The sequence below is a fragment of the Rhincodon typus genome, chromosome 16, assembly GCF_021869965.1.
Source record: "Rhincodon typus isolate 14 chromosome 16, sRhiTyp1.1, whole genome shotgun sequence".
In the NCBI taxonomy this organism is placed as follows: Eukaryota; Metazoa; Chordata; class Chondrichthyes; order Orectolobiformes; family Rhincodontidae; genus Rhincodon; species Rhincodon typus.
Genome location: NC_063347.1, coordinates 61,114,924 through 61,139,730, shown reverse-complemented (window position 1 = coordinate 61,139,730; position 24,807 = coordinate 61,114,924). Strand labels below are relative to the sequence as shown.

The 24,807-nt window shown below is 43.9% G+C and overlaps 2 protein-coding genes across 2 annotated transcripts in view; both read right to left on the bottom strand.

The window, feature by feature from the left end:
• Positions 1–500: 500 nt before the first annotated feature.
• LOC125485131 (protein B4) lies at positions 501–7,526 on the bottom strand. Its single transcript, XM_048606471.1, has 5 exons — positions 7,419–7,526; positions 5,776–6,032; positions 3,811–3,934; positions 1,675–1,736; positions 501–956 (listed from the first exon to the last, which is right to left on the bottom strand). The coding sequence occupies exons 1-5, from the start codon at positions 7,516–7,518 to the stop codon at positions 627–629; spliced, it is 873 nt and encodes a 290-aa protein (XP_048462428.1). The 5' UTR covers positions 7,519–7,526; the 3' UTR covers positions 501–626.
• Positions 7,527–23,225: 15,699 nt separating this feature from the next.
• The window catches only part of LOC109922438 (rhodopsin), a 21,279-nt gene continuing 19,697 nt past the window's right edge, over positions 23,226–24,807 (bottom strand). Inside the window, exon 5 of the mRNA XM_048606470.1 lies at positions 23,226–23,748. Coding sequence (XP_048462427.1) covers positions 23,620–23,748 — 129 coding nt within the window. The 3' untranslated portion in view covers positions 23,226–23,619. The remainder of the gene's footprint in view (positions 23,749–24,807) is intronic.

The window sequence follows — 24,807 nt, the reverse complement described above, 5'->3', positions numbered from 1 at the left end:
AGTACCATTCCCTACCTCTCTCCCATGTCAGAGAGAAGTCCAAAAGCAAAAGTAGAACCCAATTGTCACATTTCATTCATAATGAAGTGATTAGATAAAACTACACAGTTGCTATTCCTAACCCGACAGGCAAATATTAAACACTGGAGATTGCTGTAACCAGGATGTGATGTGAACTTTTAGCTGAATTTGAAGGTTTGCAGTGTGGTTGTCTGGGGAAGTGCCAGGAAAGCAGTAAAGCTGGAAATTACACCAGTGTTATTGGAGAGAGATCAGAGGCTAGCAACTTGGAAACAAAATACTGGGAAGGCTTACCATTCCCACATTTTAAATATAGCACCTGGGACAACATGTGCACAATGTAATGTTATTTACAAACAAGTGAAAAGCTACCCTGAAGTGACTACCCTTCGTTGGAATTAAAACACGATTCTGAAACAGCAGTCAACAAAATCAGTGCAATTTAAGGGTCAAAATGCAACAACCTGGATCTAAAGATCTCCATATTAATGTTATATTTTATTGAACAGTTTACAAAATGCATTTTTAAAAAGTGCAAATCAAATCAAATTTAATAAGTTACTAGGAGTTTCAAGAGATGGTGTAGAGCCCAGCATTTTGGGCAATCATTTTTTGGTGCTTTTGTCCTTGGTCTTGCTTTCTGCTTTCTTGCTTAGACCTTCAGCAGCTTTTACTGTCAGCCCTGGAGCAGATGAGCCAGTTTTAGGGGCTGGCAGTTGAGTGTCCTCTGAAGAGGATGGTGCCTGGTTCAGTTCTCTCTTCTTACTTTTGCTCTTTGGGCCTTGTTTCATTCCTGTTCCAGTTTGGGGCAACAGATTGGAAGCCTTCTTTAATGGCACTTTAGGAAGTGAATCTGGTTCCTCTTTTACAGCCTTGCTCTTTTTGCTATTGTTTCCTTTGGGCTTGGGGAGAGAGGACTGTCCCAGCTTCTTAACCTGGAAAGAGGGGTGATGGAAACTTCAGTGAAGCATCCCTCAAGTCACTTGTTTTGTTATAACCTGAACAAGATACCTACTTGAAGGGATTAGTCTTAATTTTTATTAAAAAGGACAGTTTCCTAAACCAGAATCAGTGCAGATACAGATCATTTGTCCCATCAAATCTGTACCAATCCTCAAGACTATCCCACCCCATCTTTGTAACCCCAGAGTTAGCCCACCTACTCTGCACACTACAGGGCAGTTTAGCCTAAACATTAGTTTGCTCTCTCCACAGATGCTGCCTGACCAGTTGTGATTGCCAGCATTTGTTCTCAATACAGATTCTAGCATCTGCAGTAATTTGCTGCTAACCTGCACATCATTGGATTGCAGGAAGAAATTGGAGTACCTGGAGAAAACCCACAGATATGGTTAGAATGTGCAAACTCCATACAGACACCCAAGGTTGGAATCAAACCTGGGTCCCTACCACTGGATGGCAGAAATGCTAGCCAGAAGCATGTTTTATATCCCTTTCCCAAAGTAGGGATTCTACATCTTCATTCACCTCAGTAAACTGGGACTAGAGAATTTTGTACTAAGGGACTAATGGGGTTATGAAGCAGGAGCCACTGATCTTACCACAAGTCTGAGAAGGGGTTCCAGGGAAGAGCACAAAGCCATAAATCTGATTTAGCACTAGTTGAAGAACAGAATTGACATCAAAACTCACCTTCCCAGACTTCTCTCCTTTGCCTTTGGAAGTATGTGCAGATTGTGTTTTGGACTTTGTATCTGCAAGATTAAAACATTTACTAGGGTTAAGGAGTCAGGGGATGATCAAGCCTATAAATTCTAACAGGATTAGACAGTTTAGATGTAGGAAGGAAAACAAAGCTTCTGGAAAAGCTCAGCAGGTCTGGCAGCATCTGTGAAGAAAAGAAGTGTTAACTCAGTTCTAAGGTCACTGGACCCAAGACATTGAAGAAAAAAATCTGTCAATGTTTTGGTCCTGTGACCCTTCCTCAGAACAGTGTTAACTTTTTTCTTCAGATGCTGCCAGACCTGCTGAGCTTTTCCAGCAGTTTCTATTTTTGTTCCTGATTTACAGCATCTGCAGTTCTTGTGGTTTGAGATGTAGGAAGGATCTTCCTGATGACTGGGGAGTCTGGAACCAGGGGTCAGGTTAAGGATCATATCAGATTGCTCAATCTCTTCATTGTGGCGAGCCTGTGGAATTCACTCTAAGTGGCAGAGGTCAAAGCATTGAATATTTGTGTTTAGATCTAGTTCTTAGGGGTAAGATGTAATCAATGAGAATGGAGAAGAGTGGGAGCAAGGTGCAGAGCTGGATGATCAGCCATGATCATATAGAGCATTAAAGCAGGTACAAAGGGCCTAAAACTCTCATGTTTTCAGAGTCTGAGGCTTCAACTCACTGACAGCACAGCTAACCAATGTTTGTAGATTGCACCAATTAGCTGCATTCAGAATAAACTAGAGAGTGGTTTTCTGTTTAAGTGCCCATACTGAGGGGCAGAGGCTTGTGGTTTGGGAAGGTCTCATGTCACACAAACCAATTGACCACATTTCAAAGAGTCTTTAGTTAAGTAGCCAAGGGCTCAGAGCAATCCTTGAGTGTATGTAATGCAGTAGAATTAGAATGATGTAATCCCAGAATTGAAGATCAGGCACTTAATCTAAATCCAAATTCAATACAACTGGTTATCATTAGAGGTGAAGGCCACTCAAGGGTTAGAAATGGAGGTCAAACTAGACAATATATTACACCACAACCATATGGAGTATGGTACGAGGGAAGGAGAGAAGATCACAACTAATTTAATATCAGTTTGAAAATAAGCAATTCCAGGTAGTTATTTCCTGCCCTACTGTTTATTTCCAGGTACTCAAATATTAGGATATTAGGATTCTTACTGAGGTGCGATTAGTGAATTTTACATGAGCTAGTATTCTCAAATTTAGTGAGCTGAGAAAATTAGAATGGTGTTTAGTGCACATTCACCAGGAATAGGAAGCTGGAGGGAGATTTAGAGACAAGAATCAGAATCCCTAGTGTGGAAACAGGCCATTCAGCCCAACAAGTCCACCCCACCCTCTAAGGACCATCCCACCCAGACCCATTCCCTTAATTTCCCATGTCTAACCCACCTAATCCATACATCCCTGAACACTATGGACAATTTAGCATGGCCAATTCATCTACCTTGTACATCTTTGGACCATGTGAGGAAACCCACAGACATGGGGAGAATGTTCAAACTCCACACAGACAGACACCCAAGGGTGGAATCAAACCCAGGTCCCTGGCACTGAGGCAGCAGTGCTAACCACAGCCACCATACCACCCAAAAGTTGAATCTCCCCTTAACTGGGTGCAAGTTTATGAAGTTAAGACCAAAGATAATATCCTCTAATTGGATGCAAATGTAGATTTTTAAAATGGGAAAATTTTGTTAAGGAGTGGAAAATAGCACTTTCAAAGCGATTGGAAGATTAAGGCACAATTTAGGTTATTCTAGTATAAATCCTGGGTTTCTTTTTTCTCTATTTCCACACTGGAGAAAGGCAGACTGTAGTGGTCATCTGCACTAAGTGAAATAAGAAACTTAGTCAGTAATTAACTCACAGCACCTATGGATAGATCAACATTTGCCCAAGTCAGTGGATTGCAGTGACGTGAACGAAAAGCTCAGTGTGAAGAAAAATCTGCCACAAGGTTGGGTTTGTCCATGTTGCTGTAAGCTGCATGAACACATGCCCAAAGGTACAACTATTCACAACAATTAGATCTAGCCTGAGGAGAGAACCCTGGCATCAAGTTAATCCACAAGATGGAATGGACTACCTGCTTTTTTATCAGCCTCCGTTTTCTTCACCTTGGCCTTCACTTTTGTAGCTGTCATTTTGACCGAGCCACTGTTTGGATCCACATTTTCATTGTTTCTCTTCAGGTCACTTTTACTTGCAAGCTGGAGATAGGAGCAGTGAGAACCATCACAGGCAGCTTCAAATTAGTGTCAAACTTTACACAAAGTGTGGATTCAAAGTTGGAATTAAGTCTCTGGAGGCCCATATTAATTCTTCCCCAGTTAAAGTTTAGCTGTTTCTAAACATTGACTAATCTTTAGTATCACCAGGGTTCTATCAAAAACTTCACAATTTAAGTGTTCCAGAAAGTGAAAATTGAGCAATAGATCAACTGTTAATTTGGGTGAGTGCTGACAGACCCACTGCAGCTAGGGCCAAGAGATTTAGTTACTAATTGCTGTGATGAGCAAATTGTGTTGAGATTTTAAGTGGACACTGTCCAGCAGTTCTGTGCAACTGAGTGATTGAGATGGTGGAACAGCAGGATACTCCATTGGAGGGAAACTCAATTGTTAGTGCTATATCTAAAAGTTGGAATTTAATTGCTACAGTGTTTAAGTGTAGAACCAAATAACTGACAAGTTTACTAAAGTCCATTAAAGTTATTCTTCTCCCTTTCACAAGTATGGGGATCAAGTAGAGGGGGAAAGAGCAGTTTTGGAACAGACCATTGACAGCTGCTAGACTGTAAGACCAGACTTCTATTCTCACTTATTTGTGGTGTTCCAAAACTGGAAGCTTGTATTTCATTAGTGATTGAATGTTGCACCAAAAAGGTCTTGTGACCATAGTGTCCCTTCTGCCAAGTTCAGATTCAAATCCCACCTCAAGGTACACCACATTCCAAAACAGATGGAAGTAGACAACACCATACAATCAATTAGATTCACAGCATGGAACCAGACCCTTGGCCACATTAGTTCAATTATGAAAACTTCCTAGTCCTATTTGCCTGCATGGAGGATATATCCCTCCAGAACTATCCCATCCATGTACCTGTCCAAGTGTTTCTCAAATGAAAACTTGTACTTCCTTCCACCACTTCCTCTGGTAGCCTGTTTGAGGCCCTTCACCTTCTGAAAATATTGTCCCTCTGGACTGTTTTGGAGCTCTCCCCTCTTACCTTAAACTTATACCCTCTAGTTTTACACTCCCCTACCATGGGGAGGGCTGTTAGCTATCTACTAGATCTATGCCTCATGATTTTAAAGTTCTGAGGTCACCCCTCACACTCCTACAATCCAAGAGGAAAAAGTCCCAGCTTATCCTGAAGCTCAGCAACAGGGTCTCTGCCTCCTCAAGGAAGGAGTTTTGGGGCACAGAACTAGATAAGCAGCTGACATGAGCTGAACATTGTGCACATTAGGATGGGGGAATGAACTTTAGTGCAATTGCTGACACTTTGCAAGAGTGTCCTGGAGAAGAAGAGACCTACAGAATTAATGCATTACAGGATGATTAAGATATTGCAAACCCTTAACACCTAATTTCAAGTCTCATTCTCAAGGGCTGAATAGTGATGTTTAAACAGGTTGATTAAAATGCCTAAGGGAATGAATAGTGTCCATTAAGACAGGTACAAACTTATCAGAAGAATAGCTTGCACATAACAATGACTTCATGTTTTGGGGGTGGGGGAGGTGCAGAACTAGAGGTTTTCCTTCAGTGGTCATCAGAACCTCTTGTAAGAGGTAAAAACACTTGCAATTTGTTAAAAAGTTAAGGGTCACTGCTAGCAAACTGAACATTGCTGACTGAAAGAAAAGGCAGCTTTGGAACATGGTGAGTAAAACAAGTGAGACACCCCACCCCCTCCCCTAACACCCAATTGCTAGTAGCCAAGCACCAGTTATCCCACTTGGTTTGAATTAGGAATCCAGCAAACATTTAGACTATAGCGTTTTACAAACAGAGGGAGATACCAGATGAAAAATTTGCCTACTTTGAATCTTCCTGTGGCACCAGTTGCTTTGGAGTTTGCAGGTCGAACCAAAATACCCTTCTCCAGGCCAATAGCTAAGGCTTTCTTAAGACTGGTCTTCAAGTAGACAGGGTTCACTGTGGGATATGTTGTCAGAATGTAATTCCTTATTGCTGCAACTGTTGTACCTTTCCGATCTTTGCTTTTCTTCAAGGCATTTACCACCATTTTGATCACAGGAGGACGTTTGTAAATTATCAGCGTACTGGCTCTCACACCTAAAATAAACACCGAATAGTGAGCTACATCCAGAAGAGAATTAGAGGCCTCCACTTTAATACATGGTTATTGACATTGCTTTTAGAGAGTAATAAATACAAAACAGCCACTGAAATGCCCTCAAACAAATATTTAATGCCACCAAAATTAGGGAATTTCAGTTTGAGATTGAAATGCAAGGATTCAAGGTGGAGTTTAAAAACAGAAGTTGCTGGAAAAGCTTGGCAGGTCTAAAGAAAAAAGTCAGTGAACAGAGGATTTTCTGAGGAAGAATCACTAGATTTGGAACATTGATCTCCCCCCGCCACCCCACAGGTGCTGCCAGACCTGCTGAGCTTTTCCAACAACTTCTGTTTTTGTTCCCAATTTACAGCATCCACAGTTCTCAGTTTTAATTCAAAGTGGTGTTTGAATGTAGCAATAACTGAAACACAGGCTGCAACACATTCCATTGTTAGAGAATGTTTTTTAATACAGAATGCATTAACTGGCTCAATTGTGTTATATGGGAAGAGGTGAAGGAGAGTTGGCTAGTTAATATGAGAGTGGGGGGGGAGGGGGGGGGGGGGCGGAAGAGACTATGGTACTGTGGTAGTATCACCACCTCTGGTCCAGGAGTTCAAGGTCACCCAATTAGAAGAAAGATTTTACAACAGAAGGGATTGGATGGACTAACAAGACAGGTTCATTGATTAAAATTACAGCTGGGAAGTTTAACCAAGTGGGCTGGTTGGCAGAAGGCAGCGATTACTCCCACATGAGCATTATACTGGGAGAGAGAGTACTTGAAAGAGGTATTTTACCTGCCTTATGCCACTACAAGTAGGCTAGGCATTACACAGGCATATCTCCTAGCCCTTAAAACAGTAAGCAGCAGCACAACAAACACCAGATTAGAGAGAATTCAACTACTCACAGGAGTAAGTTGAATTCTTAACTAGCTATTAGCCCAACTGAAGTTCAGAATCAACACATTAAACAAGTCAGTCACTATTAGGAAGCAAGGACCACGTGCAGGAATACTTAGATTAATGGGAGGGACCACAAGCCATTGGAATAAATGTAGGCCATTCAGCCCATCAATTCTACTCCACCATTGAGTGTCAGGGAAGTAATTAAATCCATGAATCCTAAACACCACTCACCTGCCTTTAGCCCATTGCCCTCTTCAGCCTTGAATATGCTTAATATCCCCTTCTCACTCTCTTCCCCCTCCCCCCCACCAAACCAGCAGTAAAGGATTCCACTGCTCTCAAGAAGCTCCTCCTCAGGGGCTTTAGGCTGAAGCTGGGAGAATGGTGATAGCCTGCAGCTATGGCCTTAATCCACCCAACAACCAGCCTGGGCAACAGGAGGACATTTGAAACAGCCCTTTCTGCCCCTACCTTGTAGAGACTGTCGTCGACTCTTTAATGCTACAATCCTGTCTCCAACTGTGGTGGAAACCGTCACCTTTGTGACTGCTGATAGTCTTTTAGGAGCCATTGCAAAAACTAGAGTACAAAAAGGGCCTATAGCTGCAGGCTGTCTATATAATCAATTAGTTAACTGCAAGGGCTTTTGATTGGCTGAACAAAGCAATGTCTCTACAAGCCAATCATTGAGCCTGTGGCTTTTGATTAACAACACTTTTTTGGATGAAATAAATTTTCCTCCTCTCAATTGCAAAGACCATGTCTTTTTTTATTTTTCTGTATGTTTTAATTCTGGACTGAAATGGGAAAAGAATCGTTTTAAAAAAAAGTGATGATTAAGTCATTGTCATTGAGTTATAGAGCTTAGAAACAGGCCCTTTGGCCCACCATGTCTATGCTGGCCAACAGGCACTAAGCTACACTAATCCCATTTCCCTGCACGTGGTCCATAGCCTATGCCTTGACATTTTAATTACTCATCCAGGTGGTTCTTAAATGTTGTGAGAGTACTTGCTTTCACCACCTCTCAGGTAGCGTGTTCCAAATTTCTACACCCGCTGGGTGAAAAAAAAAATTCCTCAGATCTCCACTAAACCATTGTTCTTCAGCTTAAACTTATGCCCTCCGGTTTGAGACATGTCTACGATCTGGAAAGGATTCTCACGATCTGCCCTATCTATGCCTCTCATAATTTGGTATACCCCAATCAGATCCCCTTCAGCCTCTTCCGCTCCAGGCAAAACAAAACCAGCCTATCCAGTCTCTCCTTACAACTGAGACTTTTCATCCCAGGCAAAATCTTGGTGAATCTCCTCTGCACCCATGCCAGAGCAATCACATCCTTCCAATAGTGTGGCAACCAGAACTGCACACAATATTCCATCCAGCACTCTAACCAATGTTTTAGAAAGTTGTAACAAGACTTCCTTGCTCCTATATTCTACGTTCTGGCTAATGAAGGCAAGCATCCTTTGTGCCTTATTCACTACTCTGTCTACCTGCACTGACACCTTCGGGGATCTATGGACTTTCACACCAAAAGTTTCCTTTGTTCCTCAGTACTCCCAGGGACCTAATGTTCATTGTGTAAATTCTTCCCTTAATAGATCTCCCAAAGGGCATCACCTCACGCTTATATGGATTAAATTCCATCTGCCATTGCTCTGCCCAATTTATCAGCTGATCAACATCAGACCATAGTCCTCCTGACTGTCAACAGCACCATTGATTTTCATGTCATCTTCAAAGTTACTAATTGTATCTTCAACATTCACGTCCAAGTTGTTAATGTATGTAACACACAGCCAGGGTCCCAGCACTGATCCCTGTGGTACACTGCTGGTCACAGGCTTCCAATCATATAAACAACCATCCACCATCACCCTTTGCCTCCTATTTGTAAGCCAGTTTTGGATCCAGTTTACCAACTTTCCTTGGATCTAATGGGCTCTCACCTTTTGGACCAGCGTTCCATGTGGGACCTTGTCAAAGGCCTTACTGAAGTCCATGTAAACCACATGAACTGTGCTACCACCATTAATGTAGTCAGTCACCTTTATAAAAAAGCCCAATTAAATTTGTCAGACAGGGTCCATGCTGACTATTCCTCATCAATCCTTGCCTTTCGAAGTATTGATTAATTCTGTCCTTCAGAACATTTTCTAATAATTTCCCAAGCACTGATGTCAGACTGACTGGTCTGCCCTATCCCTGCTGCCCTTCTTGAACAAAGGAACCACATTAGTTATCTTCCAGTCATCTGACACTTGACCTGTAGCCAGCAAGGTATTAAATACATCCGTCAGGATTCCAGCAATCTCCTCTCTTGCCTCCCAAAGCAGCCTGGGATCCATCTCATCAGGCCCTGGGGATTTATGCACCATTATGACTGATCAAACATCAAACTGGAATCTTTAGCTGAAATGTTTCTTTCTTCAGTGAATACAGATGAGCAATATTCTTGTAAGACCTCACCCACATCCGTTGGCTCCACACACAGATTGCCCCTTTGATCTCTACTAGGCCCCACCCGTTCCCTGGTAATTCTCTTGACATACTTATAAGAATGCCTTCGGGTTTTTCTTGATCCCATCTGCCAAAGATATTTCATGGTCCCTCTTTGCTGTCCTGATTTGGTTTCATGCAACCTTCTACACTCTCTATATTTTTGAAGACCCTCCCCTGCTTTTAATGCACTGTACCTGACCTTCTTCCATCTTCCATTCGTCCTTCTTTCTCTTTGTCACACTCTCGATATCCCTTGACATTCCCTGGACTTGCTGCCCTTGTTCTCCAATATTAGATGAACAAGTATAGGGGAGGCGATGGCCTAGTGGTATTATCGGTGGACTGTTAATCCAGAGACCCAGATAACATCTTGAGGACCCGGGTTCAAATCCCACCATGGTAGATTTCTAATTAATTAGAATTAACAATCTAATAATGACCATGAATCCATTGCTGCTTGTCAAAAAAACCCATCAGAATCACAAACGTCTTCAGGGAAGGAAACTGACATCCACAGCAAAGTGGTTGACTCTGAACTGTCCTCTGGGCAATTAGGAATGGGCAATAAATGCTGCCTAGCCAGTGACCCCCTCATCCTGTTATTGAATAAAGAACAGCATGCTGGTCCTGAATTCTCACTATATCACTTTGAAAAAAGCTCCTACTTTCCAATGTAGACTTACCTGCAAGTAGCTGCTCTCAGTCTATGTTTGCCAAGGCTTGTCTAATGATATTGACATTGTTCTTCTCCAGTTTAGACACCTAACTTCTGCACTATCCTTGTCCCTTTCCATAAGGACTTGTGAAACTTAGAGTTGTCGTCACTATTGCCAAAATGCTCACCATTGGAACTTAAACCACTTGACCAGCTTAATTTCCCAGGATTTGGTCTAGCACTGCTCCATCTCCATTAGGACTATATGCAAACTGGCACAAAAACCTCTCCAGCACACAGTTTAAAAATTCCATCCCCTCTGCTCCTCTCATATGAAGTCAATCCCAGTCAATGTTAGCAAAGTTGAAATCCCCTACAACAATAACCCTATTCCCCTCACAGCTCTGTTGTGATTTGCCTACATGTCTGCTGTACTATCTCACTCTGACTGTTGGGAAGCCTGTAGTATAACCCCAGCAAAGTAATTCCCCATTTTTACCTCTAAGCTCTACCTGTATGGCCTCATTTGAAGACCCTTCTAAGCTATTCTCCCTCATTACTGCAGCAATGGTTTCCTTTATCAATCATACAATGCCCCCACCTGTCTTACTCTCTGACCTACCTCTGGGTCATTTTTACCCTGAGCTTCCAGTTGCCTGCCACTTCAACACACCACCCTGTTCCCTGGCCAACATCCTCTGTCTCAGGCTTGCTGCAATGCTCCAGTGAAGCTCAGCGCAAGCTGGAAGAACAGCACCTCATTTTCCACTTGGGGACACTGCAGCCTTCAGGACTCAATATACAGTTCAACAATTTTAGGGCTTCAGACACCTTCTCCCGTGTCCTTACCCCAGTCCCCATACACCAGGCCTTGTCATCGCATGTGCTGCTTTCACATACAACCCATTATCAGCTGCTAATAGACCTATTCATTCTCCTAGGTTAACCATTATTCACTCCTTTGTCTGTCCAACTGTTTCTCTCTCTCTTTGGGCTCCATCTGTATCTATCGTTTACTCCTTACCCACTTCCCCACATCCTAACGTCAGCATATATAATCAACATTTTCCTAGCTACTATCAATTCTGAGGAAGGGTAACTGGGTTGGAAGCATTAACTCTGATTTCTCTTCACACATGCTGCCAGATTTGCTGAGTCTCTCCAGTAATTTGTTTTTGTTTCTGATTTCCTGCACCCTCAGTTCTTCCAGTTTTTTGGAAGACCACAGAGTTGAGGGCAAATGACAGACATAGATCGGAAATTGGTTGAGTGATAGGAAACAGAGTTGGAATGGTGCGTGTTAAGTAATCACATTGGCAGGATGTGGCTGGAGTCCCACAGAGATCTGTATCGGGGCCTCGGTTATTCATCAACAACTTGGATAATGGCTTAAAAAGTCAAATATTCAAATTGGCTCATAACACCATTCAGCAACATTGTCTACAGTGTTGAACGGCAGCATAAAATTACAACGGGACATTGATAGATTAGGTGATTGGGCAAAGCTATGGCAGATGGATTTTAATATAAACAAGTGTGAGGTTATTTATTTAAGACCAAAAAAGATAGATCAGGGTATTTTTTAGAAGGCACAGAGTTAAATACAGTGGATGTCCAGCGAGTTTTGGGTATTTAGGAGCATAGCTCTTTAAAATGCCATGGGCAGCTGCAGAAGATAGTCCAGAAGCCTAATGGAATTCTCTAAAGGGCTAGAGTATAGGGATACAAACGTTATGCTGCAGGAATACAATACCCTAGTCAGAACCCACTCGAAGTACTGTTAGCAAATGTGGGCACCACACATTAGGAAGGGTGTTTTGACTCTGAAGGGAGTTCAACATAGGTTTATAAGGATGATATATGGACTTCAAGGGTTAGGTTATTATGAGAGATTACACAAATTAAGTCTTTATTCTCTAGAATTTAGAAGGGTAAGAGTGATCTAATCGAGGTTTTTAGAGTATTAACAGGAAAAGACAATAGATAAAGATAAACCATTTCCACTGGTTGAAGATTCTAGAACCAGAGGTCATAGTCTAAGAATTAGGGCCACGCCATTAAGGAGAGATGTTAAAAAACACTTCCAACATATAAAGACTAGTGGAGGTTTGGAACTCTATTCCTCAAATGGCAGTTGATGCTAATTTGGTTGTTACACTTAAATCTGAGATAGACACAGTTTTATTCGGCAAGAGATATATGTCTCCTCTCAGGACATGACAGAGCTTGCTGGGCCCTCCACGTTGATCCTACCAGGGACCCTGCATCTCTTGGCAGCTCAGGCCGAGTACAGTCCACTTGCCTATAGCAGGAAGACCCTCAGCAGATGGGTCACTGGACTTAAAAAAACGTTTAACTCTGCTTTCTCTCTCCCCAGATCCTGCCAGACCTGCTGAGTTGCTCCAGAAATATCTGGGTTTGTTTCAGGATGTACCATTGATTGATGTCTATGTCACCGCACAATGTCAAAGCAAAATGAACCAGGTGCATATCAGGGAATGCCATTATTATACCTCTGAGTCAAACATCCCTATGCTCACCATGGACTCCGTGTGCATAAGCATTCTGATGAATGAAGTGGTCAGCAATGTATGGGTTGGGAGGTGTACAGTGTACAGGAGCTAATGTATTAGGATATCCAGATGTTCCAGGACCACACACTGCTTGTTACCATCCCCCACCGCTCCACACTGCCTGTTATTCCCCCAAACCTCCAAACCACTTGTCATCCCCCCCACTCAATGAACAAAGAACAAAGAAAATTACAGCACAGGAACAGGCCCTTTGGCCCTCCAAGCCTGCACCGACATGCTGCCCGTCACAACTAAAACCCCCTACTCTTCCGGGGACCATAACCCTCTATTCCCATCCTGTTCATATATTTGTCAAGAAGCCCTTTAAATGTCACTATCGTATCTGCTTCCACTACCTCGCCCAGCAGCATGTTTCAGGCACCCACCACCCTCTGTGTAAAAAAACTTGCCTTGTACATCACCTTTAAACCTTGCCCCTTGCACCTTAAACCCATGGCCCCTGGTAAATGAGTCTTCCACCCTGGGAAAAAGCTTCTGACTGTCCACTCTGTCCATGCCCTTCATAATCTTGTAGACCTCTATCAGGTCGCCCCTCAACTTCCATCGTTCCAGTGAGAACAATCCAAGTTTCTCCAACCTCTCCTCATAGCTAATGCCCTCCATACCAGGCAACATCTTGGTAAATCTTTTCTGTACCCTCTCCAAAGCCACCACATCCTTCTGGTAGTGTGGCGACCAGAATTGAACACAATATTCCAAATGTGGCCTAACCAAGGTTCTATAAAGCTGCAACATTTTTAAACTCAGTGCCCTGGCCAATGAAGGAAAGCATGCTGTATGCCTTGTTGACTACCTTCTCCACCTGCATTGCCACTTTCAGTGACTTGTGTACCTGTACACCCAGATCCCTCTGCCTATCAGTACTTTTAAGGATTCTGCCATTTACTGTATATTTTTAATCTGCATTAGACCTTTCAAAATGCATCACCTCACATTTTTCTGGATTAAACTCCATCTGCCATCTCTCTGCACAAGTCACCAACCAATCAATATCCTGCTGCATCCTCTGATGGTCCACATTACTATCCGCAATTCCACCAACCTTTGTGTCATCCACAAACTTTCTAATCAAACCAGTTACATTTTCCTCCAAATCATTTATATATATTACTAATAGCAAAGGTCCCAACAATAATCCCTGAGGAACTCCACTAGTCACAGCCCTCCATTCAGAAACACACCTTTCCACTGCTACCCTCTGTCTTCTATGACTGAGCCAGTTTTTTTTTCCATCTTGCAAGCTCACCTCTGACCCCGTGTGACTTTACCTTCTGTATCAGCCTGCCACGAGGGATCTTGTCAAAGGCCTTACTGAAGTCCGTATAGACAACATCCACTGCCCTACTCTCATCGATCATCTTCGTCACTTCCTCACAAAACTCAATCAAGTTAGTGAGACATGACCTCCCCTCCACAAAACCATGTTGCCTTTCATTAATACACCCACTTATTTCCAAGTGGGAGCATATCCTGTCCGTCTTGAAGAATCCACTCCAATAATTTCCCTACCACTGACATAAGGCTCACTGGCCTGTAATTAGCTGGATTATCCCTGCCACCCTTCTTAAACAAAGGAACAGCACTGGCTAATCTCCAATCCTCTTGGACCTCTCCTGTAGCCAGTGAAGATACAAAGATTTCTCCCAAGGCCCCAGCAATTTCCTCCCTTCCCTCTCTCAGAATTCTGGAGTATATACCATCAGGCCCTGGGGACTTGTCTACCTTAATGTTTTTCAAAGCCCCCAATACCTCTTCCCTTTTGATCTCAACATAACCCAAACTATCTACACACCCCTTCCCAGACTCCTCCTGTTATCCCCTCACACCTCCACACTGCCTGTTATCCCTAACCCTGGAGATATTGCAGTGAGAAGGGTAAGCCTGCATCTGGGCAGGTTACTCTCATCATGTCCAGGCTCTCTAACCACAAACACTCCTGGGACTGTCTGTCCAAATCTTCCAGACCAACAGGATCCAATCCAGAGTAGTCTCCCTCTACTCCAACTGTGAGCCCTGGGACAGGTCCCAAATGTAATGAGAGGATAAGGAAAATAAATACTCTGAGGGCACATGGGTTGCATGGGTGACACTTCATTGTAAACACCTCTTCTCTTCTGTGAATATGCCTGCAGTTTCAGCCAGCTCCTGTCTGATGGACTGCGACTTCAGTGGCAGAACCAGGTTATATAGTTACTATATCAGAGTTAGCTGCCTCCTCACTCCTCCCAAAGAGGCAGGAGTTTGAATGGAGAGGGATAGCTCATCTCGCAGATAGATCTTGGAGAGCAGCAGGTTTCAGACATCCTTCGTCCCTGAGGGTGGCCTGGACTGAGCTGAGGAGATCACTGAATATAAAGCTCCTGCAGGTGTCCCCACCTCTGCTCATATCCCATACTCTCCCTGTTCTGTGTGACGATATAATCATTCAGGAGCCAAGGATTCATTCTGTTCATGTGTTTTACAAGTGAGTACACACTCCGTAGGACCATAAGCTGGAGAAACAGTAGTAGGCCGTTCAGCCCATCACATCTGATCCAACATTCAATCAGATTATGACATGCTCCAATAACCCTCGACTCCACTTTCCTGCTTTATCTTCATAACCCTGGATTCCCTTACTGATTAAAAATCTGTTTCAGCCTTTAATGTATCTAAAGACACAACCTTAACAACCCTCTGTGGTAAAGAAATCCACAGATTCACTAGTCGCTGAGAGAAGAAATTCCTCCTCCTCTCTGTCTTAAATGGGTGACCCCTTACTCTGAGATGATACCCCCTGGCCTAGACTCTCCCACTGTGGAAGAATAATTAAAGTGTCAAGAGCAATTAGATGTAGATGTAGCTTAGAATTAGAGGTTGGGATGATGGGAAAATTGGTCAAGTAAGAGATATGTGACAAATTGTTGCATATCTGTAGAAAGCTTAGAACCTGTTGTTCAATGTTGACCCAAAGCTTAAGACACGTTCAGCTTAAAGATAACGTATCAGCAACCACAAGGTGTGGGACCATGACGTATGACATGACATAGGATCTGCCTTAAGGGGATGTGATAAACTATGTACGTGCTTATTTGCTTATAACAACTGTCTCAATCTATAACGGCGTGTATAAGTATTGCCTTGTTTTTGTACTCATCGGAGACTACAGACCTGACCTTTTGTCAGCTTTGGCTCCCCGTGATATCACGAATAAAGCCTCTTTACGTCAAAGTCTAAAGCTCCAGTGTGTGACTAAATTAATATCTTCAACACCTGCATCTACTCTACCAAGTCCCCTAAATACCTTGGATGTTTCAATAAGGTCAGCTGTCATTATTTTAAACTCCAATGAATACAAACATAGTCAACTCAAATTCTACTAAGAAGACAATCCTTCAATGCTTAGGATCAGCCAAGTGAGCTTTCCTGAGTGAAAATTTTCTGAAGAAAGGTCTAGGCCTGAAACATCAGCTTTCCTGCCCTCTGATGCTGCTTGGCCTGCTGTGTTCATCCAGCTCTATACCTTGTTATCTGAGCTTTCTCTGGATTGCCTTCAATACCAGTACGTCTTTCCTTACATAAAGGGCCCAGTTCCCAGACTGATGTCTCCACAGTTTTTCATCTGATGTATCTGCTATCCCTGGACTGTTGGAAGTTGACCTGGAGGTGTGATCCGTTCAGGTTACCACACCATCAGAAGGATGTGATGGCACTGGAGAGGACGCAGAGGAGATTCACCAGATGTGACCTGGGATGAAAGGTTATGAGGAGAGACTAGTAAGGTTGGGTCTGTTTTCCCTGGAGCACAGGAGGGCGAGGGGGAGATCTGATTGATGGACACAGAATTGTGGGAGGTATAAAGCAAATCTTTTTCATGTAGTAGACATGCCTCAGACCAGAGGCCATACGTTTAAGGTGAGGAGTAAGTGGTTTAGAGGAGATCTGAGAAACAATTTCGGTGATGGCAGGTACTTTCAAAACATGTAAGAAGTATCAGGATGAGAACTTAAAATGGCAGAGTGTAGTGGGCTATGAACCAAGTGTGGGCAAATGGGATTAGTGTGGTTTGATGCTTGTTGGTCAGCATAGACATGGTGGGCCGAAGGGCCTGTTTCTATGCTGTGTGACTGTATGATTCACTGTGACCTTATGCCTGGCCTGTAAGGACTCTTAGACGTCGGGCCCTGACCACACCGAGTAGCTGTCTACTCATGGTCAGTTCCCTGGACTGACAGTGAATGATGTCCCTGACTGACCATAATCCTCCTTAACTGGACTAAGGATGACTCCCTTAGAGTGTCAGATAGGGCTATTTGATGGAGGCACATGGAATGTGTTTGCCATGTGAGCAGCTGGCATACAGTGCAGGTGTGACATTGGGTTACCTTACGGCAGTATATACACCACCCTGCCCTCCATGCCCCCTTGAATGGTCAGTGCTGGCAAATATGGCAAATGTCCTAGTTCTCTGACAACGCCAAGGAGCAAACCAAGACAAGGATACTCACAGAGTTGGAGTCAGCACTGTGAGCAAGTCCTGAGACACAACCTGTGCCAAAGCATGAGGTGGGTGTGGGTGTCTCTGTGCCACACAGTGGGCTGGCTTTTACTTGTTGCTTTGCCAATCCAGTCCTTATCCATTTCTTCGTTATGCTATTTCTATTAACCTTTAATCCTCACTAAATATAATTATAGAAAAACAGACTCTGGTATCCAGATATAAAATGAAAGCATTTCCAATTTGCCTTGTACCTTCGTATCCATGGAAACAGCATTGTTAAAGTCACGTGACAATGGAAGCATCTTCCTATGGATTGTATTGCGTTGTGTTTTCTTTAATGACTGCTATATCGTTTTGGTATTTTTCTTTATTCATTCACGGAATGTAAGGTCGTCAGCTGGAGTAGCATTTACTTCCCATCCATAGTGGCCTTGAGAAGAAGGTGGTGAGCTGTCTTCTTGAAATGCTTCAGGTAAACCTGTGATGCCCTGAGGGAGTCATCAGCAGGATTTGACCCAGGCAATGTATTTCCAAGTCAGGATGGCGAGTGGCTTGATGGGGAACTTGGAGGTGGCAGTGTTCCCATGTTTCTGCAGCAATTTTCCTTCTAGATGTAAATGGTCGTGGGTTTGGAAGGTGGTATCTGAGGCTCTTTGGTGAAATTCTGCAGTGCATCTTGCAGACAGTACACACTGCTGTTACTCAGCGTCGGTGATGTAGGGAGTGCATGCTTGTGAATGTAATGTTAATCAAGCGGGCTGCTTTGTCCTGGATGGCGTCGAGATTCTTGAGTTTTGTTGGAACTGCACTCATCCAAAACAGGCAAGTGGGAGCATTCCATTGCACTCCTGACTTGTGTCTTGCAGCTTTGGGCAGTCAGGAGGTGAGTTACTTGTCACAGTATTCCTAGCCTCTGTCCTGCTCTTGTGTTTATGTGATGAGTCCAGTTGAGTTTCTGGTCAATTGTAACCCCAGGATATTGATAGTAAGGGATTCAGTGATGGTAACACCATTGAATATCAGGGGGTGGTGATTAGATTGTCTCCTATTGGTGATGGTCATTGCCTGGCATTTGTATGATGCAAATGTTACTTGACATTTGTCAGCCCAAAGCTGCATATTGTCCAGATCTTGTTACCTTTGAGCATGGACTGCTTTAATATCTGTGGAATTGCGAATGTTGTTGAGCATTATGCAATCATCAGCAAACATCCTCAATTCTGACTTTATGATGGAGGGAAGGTCATTGATGAAGCAGCTGAAGATGGTTGGGCCTATGACACTACTCTGAGGAACTCCTGCGGAGATGTCCTGGAGCTGAGCTGATTGACTTCCAATAACCACAACCATCTTCCTATGAGTCAGGGTATGACTCCATCTATCAGAGAGTTTTCCCCCTGATACCCACTGATTCCAGTTTTGCTAGTGCTCCTTGATGCCACACTAGGTCAAATGTGGCCTTGATGTCAAAGGCTGTCAATCTCAACTCATCTTTGGAATTCAGCTCTTTTGTCCTTGTACTTAGCACATCAAACATTTTATAAACTGCAGTTCTATACTTTTTCCATTTCTGTAGCCAACAGCATGTTTAGATTGTACAGCTGCTTGAATTCTGGCATTTCTTCCTTCCCTGAGTTTTTTGTCACTGGTTATCATCACTCCTGGATAGGTCCCTACCTGTTGAGAATAGTTTTTAATTCTTTGGCTTACTCTCTTACTGCATAGTCTCCCTGATTGGGATAGCCATAGAACCCCTACAGTGTGGAAGCAGACCATTCGGCCCACTGAGTCCACACCGCCCTTCCAGAGAGCATCCCAGCTCCACCAACCTGCACGTCTTTGGACTGTGGGAGGAAACCGGAGCACCCGGAGGAAATGCACGCAGACACAGGGAGAATGTGCACACTCCACACAGACAGTCGCCCGAGGGTGGAATTGAACCCGGGTCCCTGGTGCTGTGAGGCAGCAGTGTTAACCATGCCTTTCCATCTTCAACACTTTTCCACGTTCACTATTTTCTTTCAGGCTGATGTTACAAAATGATTCATTCTGCTAAATACAACCACTTTCAATCCATGAGAGTGACCGCAAAAGTAAGAACTCATGGGATCCAAGGAAATTGGATAAAGAAACAGGAAGCAGAGGGTGATGTTTGAGCAGTGTTTTTCTGACTGGAGGTTTGTGTCCTATGGTGTCCCACAGGGATCAATGTTAGGGCCCTTGATGTTTGTGTCTTATACAAGGGATTTAGACTTGAATGTAGGAGGATTGATCGGTAAGTTTGCAGATGTTACAAAAATTACATGGTGGTAAATAATGAGGAGGATAACCTGACACTACAAAAGGATATAGATGGGCTGGTCAGTGGTAAATGGAATTCAGTCATATAAGGGTGAAGTGATGCATAGGGGCAGGACAAACAAGGCAAGAGAATACATGATGAACTGTGGGACCCTGGGAAGCACTGAGGATCAGAGGGTCCTCGGTATGTGTGTACACCGGTCCCTTAAAGTAAAAAGGCAGGAAGCAACGGTCTATAAGTGACTACAAATAACTCCAGACCCACAGCAACGTGTTTGACTCTTAACTGCCCCCTGGGACTGCAATAAATGCTGGCCTAGCCAGCGATGCCTTCATCCTATGAATGAAAGAGAAAGGACAGGTGGATAAATCGATTAAGAAGGCACATGGGATATCTGAGATAACAAGGTGTGGAGCTGGAGGAACACAACAGGCCAGGCAGCATCAGAGGAGCAGGAAAGCTGATGTTTCGGGCCTAGACCCTTCTTCAGAAGGGATACCTGCTTTTATTAGCTGAGACATAGAGTTTAAGAGCAGGGAAGCGATGCTGGAACTGTAGAAAACACTCGTAGAGCCACATCTAGAGTATTGTATGCAGTTCTGGAATCCACATTACAGGAGGGATGTGATAGCACTGGAGGCGGTGCAGAGGAGATTTACCAGGATGGTGCTTGGACTGGAGAGTTTCAGTTATGAAGAGAAATTGGACAGACTGGGGATGCTTCCCTTAGAGCAGAGGAAATTGAGAGGGCTATGCTTGAGGTGTATAAAATTACAAGGGGGCACATAGGATTAGAGTTATAGTGTCCTACAGCATGGATAGGTCCTTCAGCCCAAAGTGGTCCATGCTAACCAAAATGTCCATCCACGCTAACCCCATTTCCCTGCACTTGGCCATAATCTTCTTAATCTTTCTTATCCACCTATTCATCCAAATGCTTTTTAAATGTTGCTAAAGTACCTGCCTCAACCACTTCCACAGGGAGCTCATTCCATATGTGTACCACCCTCTGTGTAAAAAGGTTGCCCCTCAGGTCCCTATGTATTCTTTCCCCTCTTACCTTAAACTGCTGCCCTCCAATCCTCAATTCCCCAACCCTGAGAAAAAGACTGAGTGCATTCACCCTATCCATGCTACTCATGACCTTATACATTTCTATAAGATCCCCCCTCAGTCTCCTATGCTCTAAAGTGAAAAATCTTAGTTTGTCCAACCTCTCCCTGTACCTCAGTCCCTTGACTCCTGGCAACATCCTTGTAATTTTCTTCTGCAACCTTTCTAGTTTAATAACATCCTTCCTTGAGCAAGATGACCAAAACTGAACACAATACTTCAAGTGCGGACTTACTAATGTCCTGTATAACTGCAACATAACTTCCCAACTTCTAAACTCAATGCCCTGACTGATGAAGGCCGGTGTGCCAAAAGCCTTCTTCACTGTCCTGTTTACCTGTGACTCCACTTTCAGAGAACTGAGCACCTGAGCTCTAAGGTCCCTCTGTCCCACTACTCTCCTTAAGGCCCTACCATTCTCCATGAAACTCCTACCTGGATTTGACTTTCCAAAATGCAACTCCTCACACTTATCTATATTAAACTCCATTTGCCATTTCTTGGCCCACTTCCCCAGCTGTTCAAGATCCTGCTGCTATTTCTGGTAACCTTCCTCACTGTCCACGATACTGCCTACCTTACTGTCATCTGCAAACTTACTAATCATGCCTTGTACTTTCTCATCCAAATCATTGATATAGATAACATAAAACCTATTGTACAACCCCAATAACATCACCATTCCCTTCTTATTTCCAACCTCCACCCACAAAGCCTCACTGGATGATCCCTCAGTTATTTCATCTCTGACTACTGCCATGAGACTCAACAATGCAACTCCTGCTCCCTTCTTTCCTCCACCTCTGTCCCACCTAAAGCACCAGTACCCTGGCACATTAAACTGCTAACCCTGTCTCTCCCTTAGCCATGTTTCCCTAATGGCTATAATATCCCAGTCCCACGTACTTATCCACACCCAGAGTTCATCGGCGTTACCTGTCAGCCCTCTTGCGTTGAAATACATGCAATTTAATCCAACAGGCTTTCCTCGCTCCCTGTCGTATTCCAGCCTGACCTGTCTCTTCAATTTGCTATTTCTGATTACAGTATGCCCTTCCAGCCTCGAAATTGTCTCCCTGCTGTTTAGGGTCCCACACCCCCCTGCCAATCCAGTTTAAACCCTCCCTTGCAGCACTAGCAAATCTGCCCGCCAGGATATTGGTCTCAATCCAGTTCAGGAAGCAACTTTTCACCTTGATGGAGGGATCAATACTCAGGGGGCATAGATTTAAGGTAAGGGGCAGAACTTTAGAGGAGATGTGAGGAAACATTTTTCACTGACAGGGTGATGGGAATTCACTGCCTGTGAGGGCAGTAGAGGCAAAAACAAACATAATATTGGAGAAGTATTTAGATGTGGACCTGCAATGATAAGGCATACCAGGTTATGGGGTAAGTGCTGGAGAATGGGATTAGAATAGTTGGGTGGTTGTTTGTGACCAGAGTGGATGTGATAGACCAAAGGGCCTTTTTCTCTGTGCTGTAGTATGATTCTATGATTCTACAACTTTATCTCTGTTCCTTGAGCCCAGGCAATGCTGGTTTGGTAACAAATTAAACTTTCCCTTGCCCCACTTTTGCATTGAAATCAGCCTTGCTAATTGCCTGAACTGGTGTACTTCAGAACTGTTTGGACGTTAGAATAGAACGTTTTGGTGTCTTTATAGATCTAAATCAGGTTGAAAGTTGAAAGACCTTCCTTCTAACTTCACCATCAAGATTCTGTCAGATATTGGCCAGAGACCAGTCACCGAGTCAGCAATCTGCTGTCTCATCAAGGCATTAAACACAGAAACATCAAAAATAGGAGCAGGAGTAGGCTATTCAGCTCCTTGAGACTGCTCTACCATTTAATATGATCATAACTGATCTAATCTTGGCCTCAACCCTACTTTCCTGCCTGCTCCCTATAACCCTTCAACCCATTATTAATTAAAAATCTATCCCCTCCTTAAATTTACTCAATGTCCCAGCATCCTCTGCAGTCTGGGATAGTAAATCCCACAGATTCACGACCGTTTAATTGAAGTAATTTCTTCTGTTCCCTGTTTTAAATCTGTAACCCCTTATCCTAAAACTATGACCTCTTGTGCTAGATTGGCCCACAAGAGGAAAAGCCCTTTCTGCCTCTACTTTGTCAATCCCTTTAGCATCTTATATCCATCTATTAGATCTCCTGTCATTCTTCTAAACTGTAGAGAGTATGGGCCTAAACGACTCAAGATCTCTTGATAAGAGAAACAAAGTGAGGGATGAGTTCTGAGGCCAGGCGCTCTCTGATGGGGAAGGTAGAAGAAGGGTTTATACAGTCATAGAGCATGGAAACGGACCCGCCGATCCAACTCATCTGCACCGACCAGATATCCTAAACCAATTTAGTCCCATTTGCCAGCATTTGGCCCATATTCTTCTAAACCCTTCTATTCATAGACCCATCCAGAAGCCTTTAGAACCCTCTCCACATCCACCCAAGTCTTGGGCATGGGCTTTCTCAACAATGAAGTGACTAAGGGGCTTTCGGGGGGCAGAAGGGAAGACCGCCAAAGACTGGCACCTCTCGGAGGAGATGGGGTGGAATGAAAACCAACAGGCAGATTATTTGCAACGTGCTCTTTATTAATTTGAACGGTTTCTACATTAGCTAAATCAGACCTGTACAGGGAAATTACATTGGAGTATCGCCAGTAGGAGGGCTTATTTGAGAAAGGATCTGAGCTTTAAATATAATGGGGGTGGGTGGGGGTTCCTAGACATCTGGGTGGATTTAGAGTGCACAATACCCTGACAACGTGACAGTGTGGGAGACTCACTGCCACTGTTTAAATCACAAAGCTCAAGATGGAAGTTTTGTTCAAATTCTGTTCAAATCTTCACCATGCAGATGAAAAGTTCCACTACTTTAGAACACTTGGACTGGTTTTGAAATCATGGTCCTTCGAATCTCAACAAGATGGCTTGTTTTGTTTGGAAAATTCAGCTTCAACACCACGTGCCAACCTGTGCCTGGCGAGCTGGCACATTTACGCAGGGGCCACCTGGCTGGAGGAGACGGATGAAGCCTCAGTCTTACTGGCACTAACTGAGGCAGACTCATCCTCTTCGAATGGATTCTTGCCACAGCAGATCGTGGTGATCATACAGTTACGGAACTGGGAGTTGGGGGTGGTTGGAGAGAGAGAGAGAAGAATAGAACAGTCATTCTGAGCCTGCGCAATTCCAAGAACATACACCCCGAGCCATCCATCACCCTCACTATCAATGTAACCTGCGATCCCAGCGCCTCCCCTTTGAACACTGCGATGATGTAGCCTACACCGTAGACACCAGAAGGGAAATAAACAAGGATTCAGTGTCTGGATTGTGGACAGTGGAATCCAGAAAGTGGTTTGTGTAGTCAGTCATTCAGGAGGACAAGGTCAAAAATCACATGACAGCAGGTTCTAGTCCAGGCAGAGACAGGCAGACAGGGACAGACAGAGAATGACACGTCGAGACAGGGACAGACACACAGAGACAGGGACAGAGGGAAACAGAGACAGGGACAGAGGGAAACAGAGACAGGGACGGACAGGCAGAAGGAGAGACAGAGAGAGCGAGAGAGACAGAGAGACAGACAGAAACAGTGGGAGAAAAAGACAGAGGAAGGACCAGAGGGAGAGAAAGAGAGACAGAGGAAGAGAAAGAGAGACAGATGGAGAGTCAGAGGAGGAGAGCATTGTGAAAATGTAAAAGTACATTATTAACTGAATAAAGAGCTATTCTGCAGTGTGCACTAATGAAATCAAGATCTGATGGTGTGAAATATTCTCATTGCTTTCATTTCCTTCCTCACTGATACACACTGTCTCACAAACGCACACACACACACAGGCAGACACACGGACACACACACACACACACAGGCAGACACACAGACACACACACACACGGGCAGACACACAGACACACACACACACACACAGACACACACACAGACACACACACACACAGACACACACACAGACACACACACAGACACACACACAGACACACACACGGGCAGACACACGGGCAGACACACGGGCAGACACACGGGCAGACACACGGACACACACACGGGCAGACACACAGACACACACACACACGGGCAGACACACAGACACACACACACGGGCAGACACACAGACACACACACGGGCAGACACACAGACACACACACGGGCAGACAC

Bases quoted from the DNA above. Each gene is read 5' to 3' on its own strand.
- LOC125485131 (XM_048606471.1), bottom strand. From the start codon at position 7,518: ATGGCTCCTAAAAGACTATCAGCAGTCACAAAGGTGACGGTTTCCACC. The intron at 3,935-5,775 runs GTAGGCAAATTT...TCCTATCTCCAG, and splicing joins GTGCCACAGGAAGATTCAAA to CTTGCAAGTAAAAGTGACCT. The intron at 957-1,674 runs GTGAGTTTTGAT...CCCTCTTTCCAG, and splicing joins AAGGAGAGAAGTCTGGGAAG to GTTAAGAAGCTGGGACAGTC.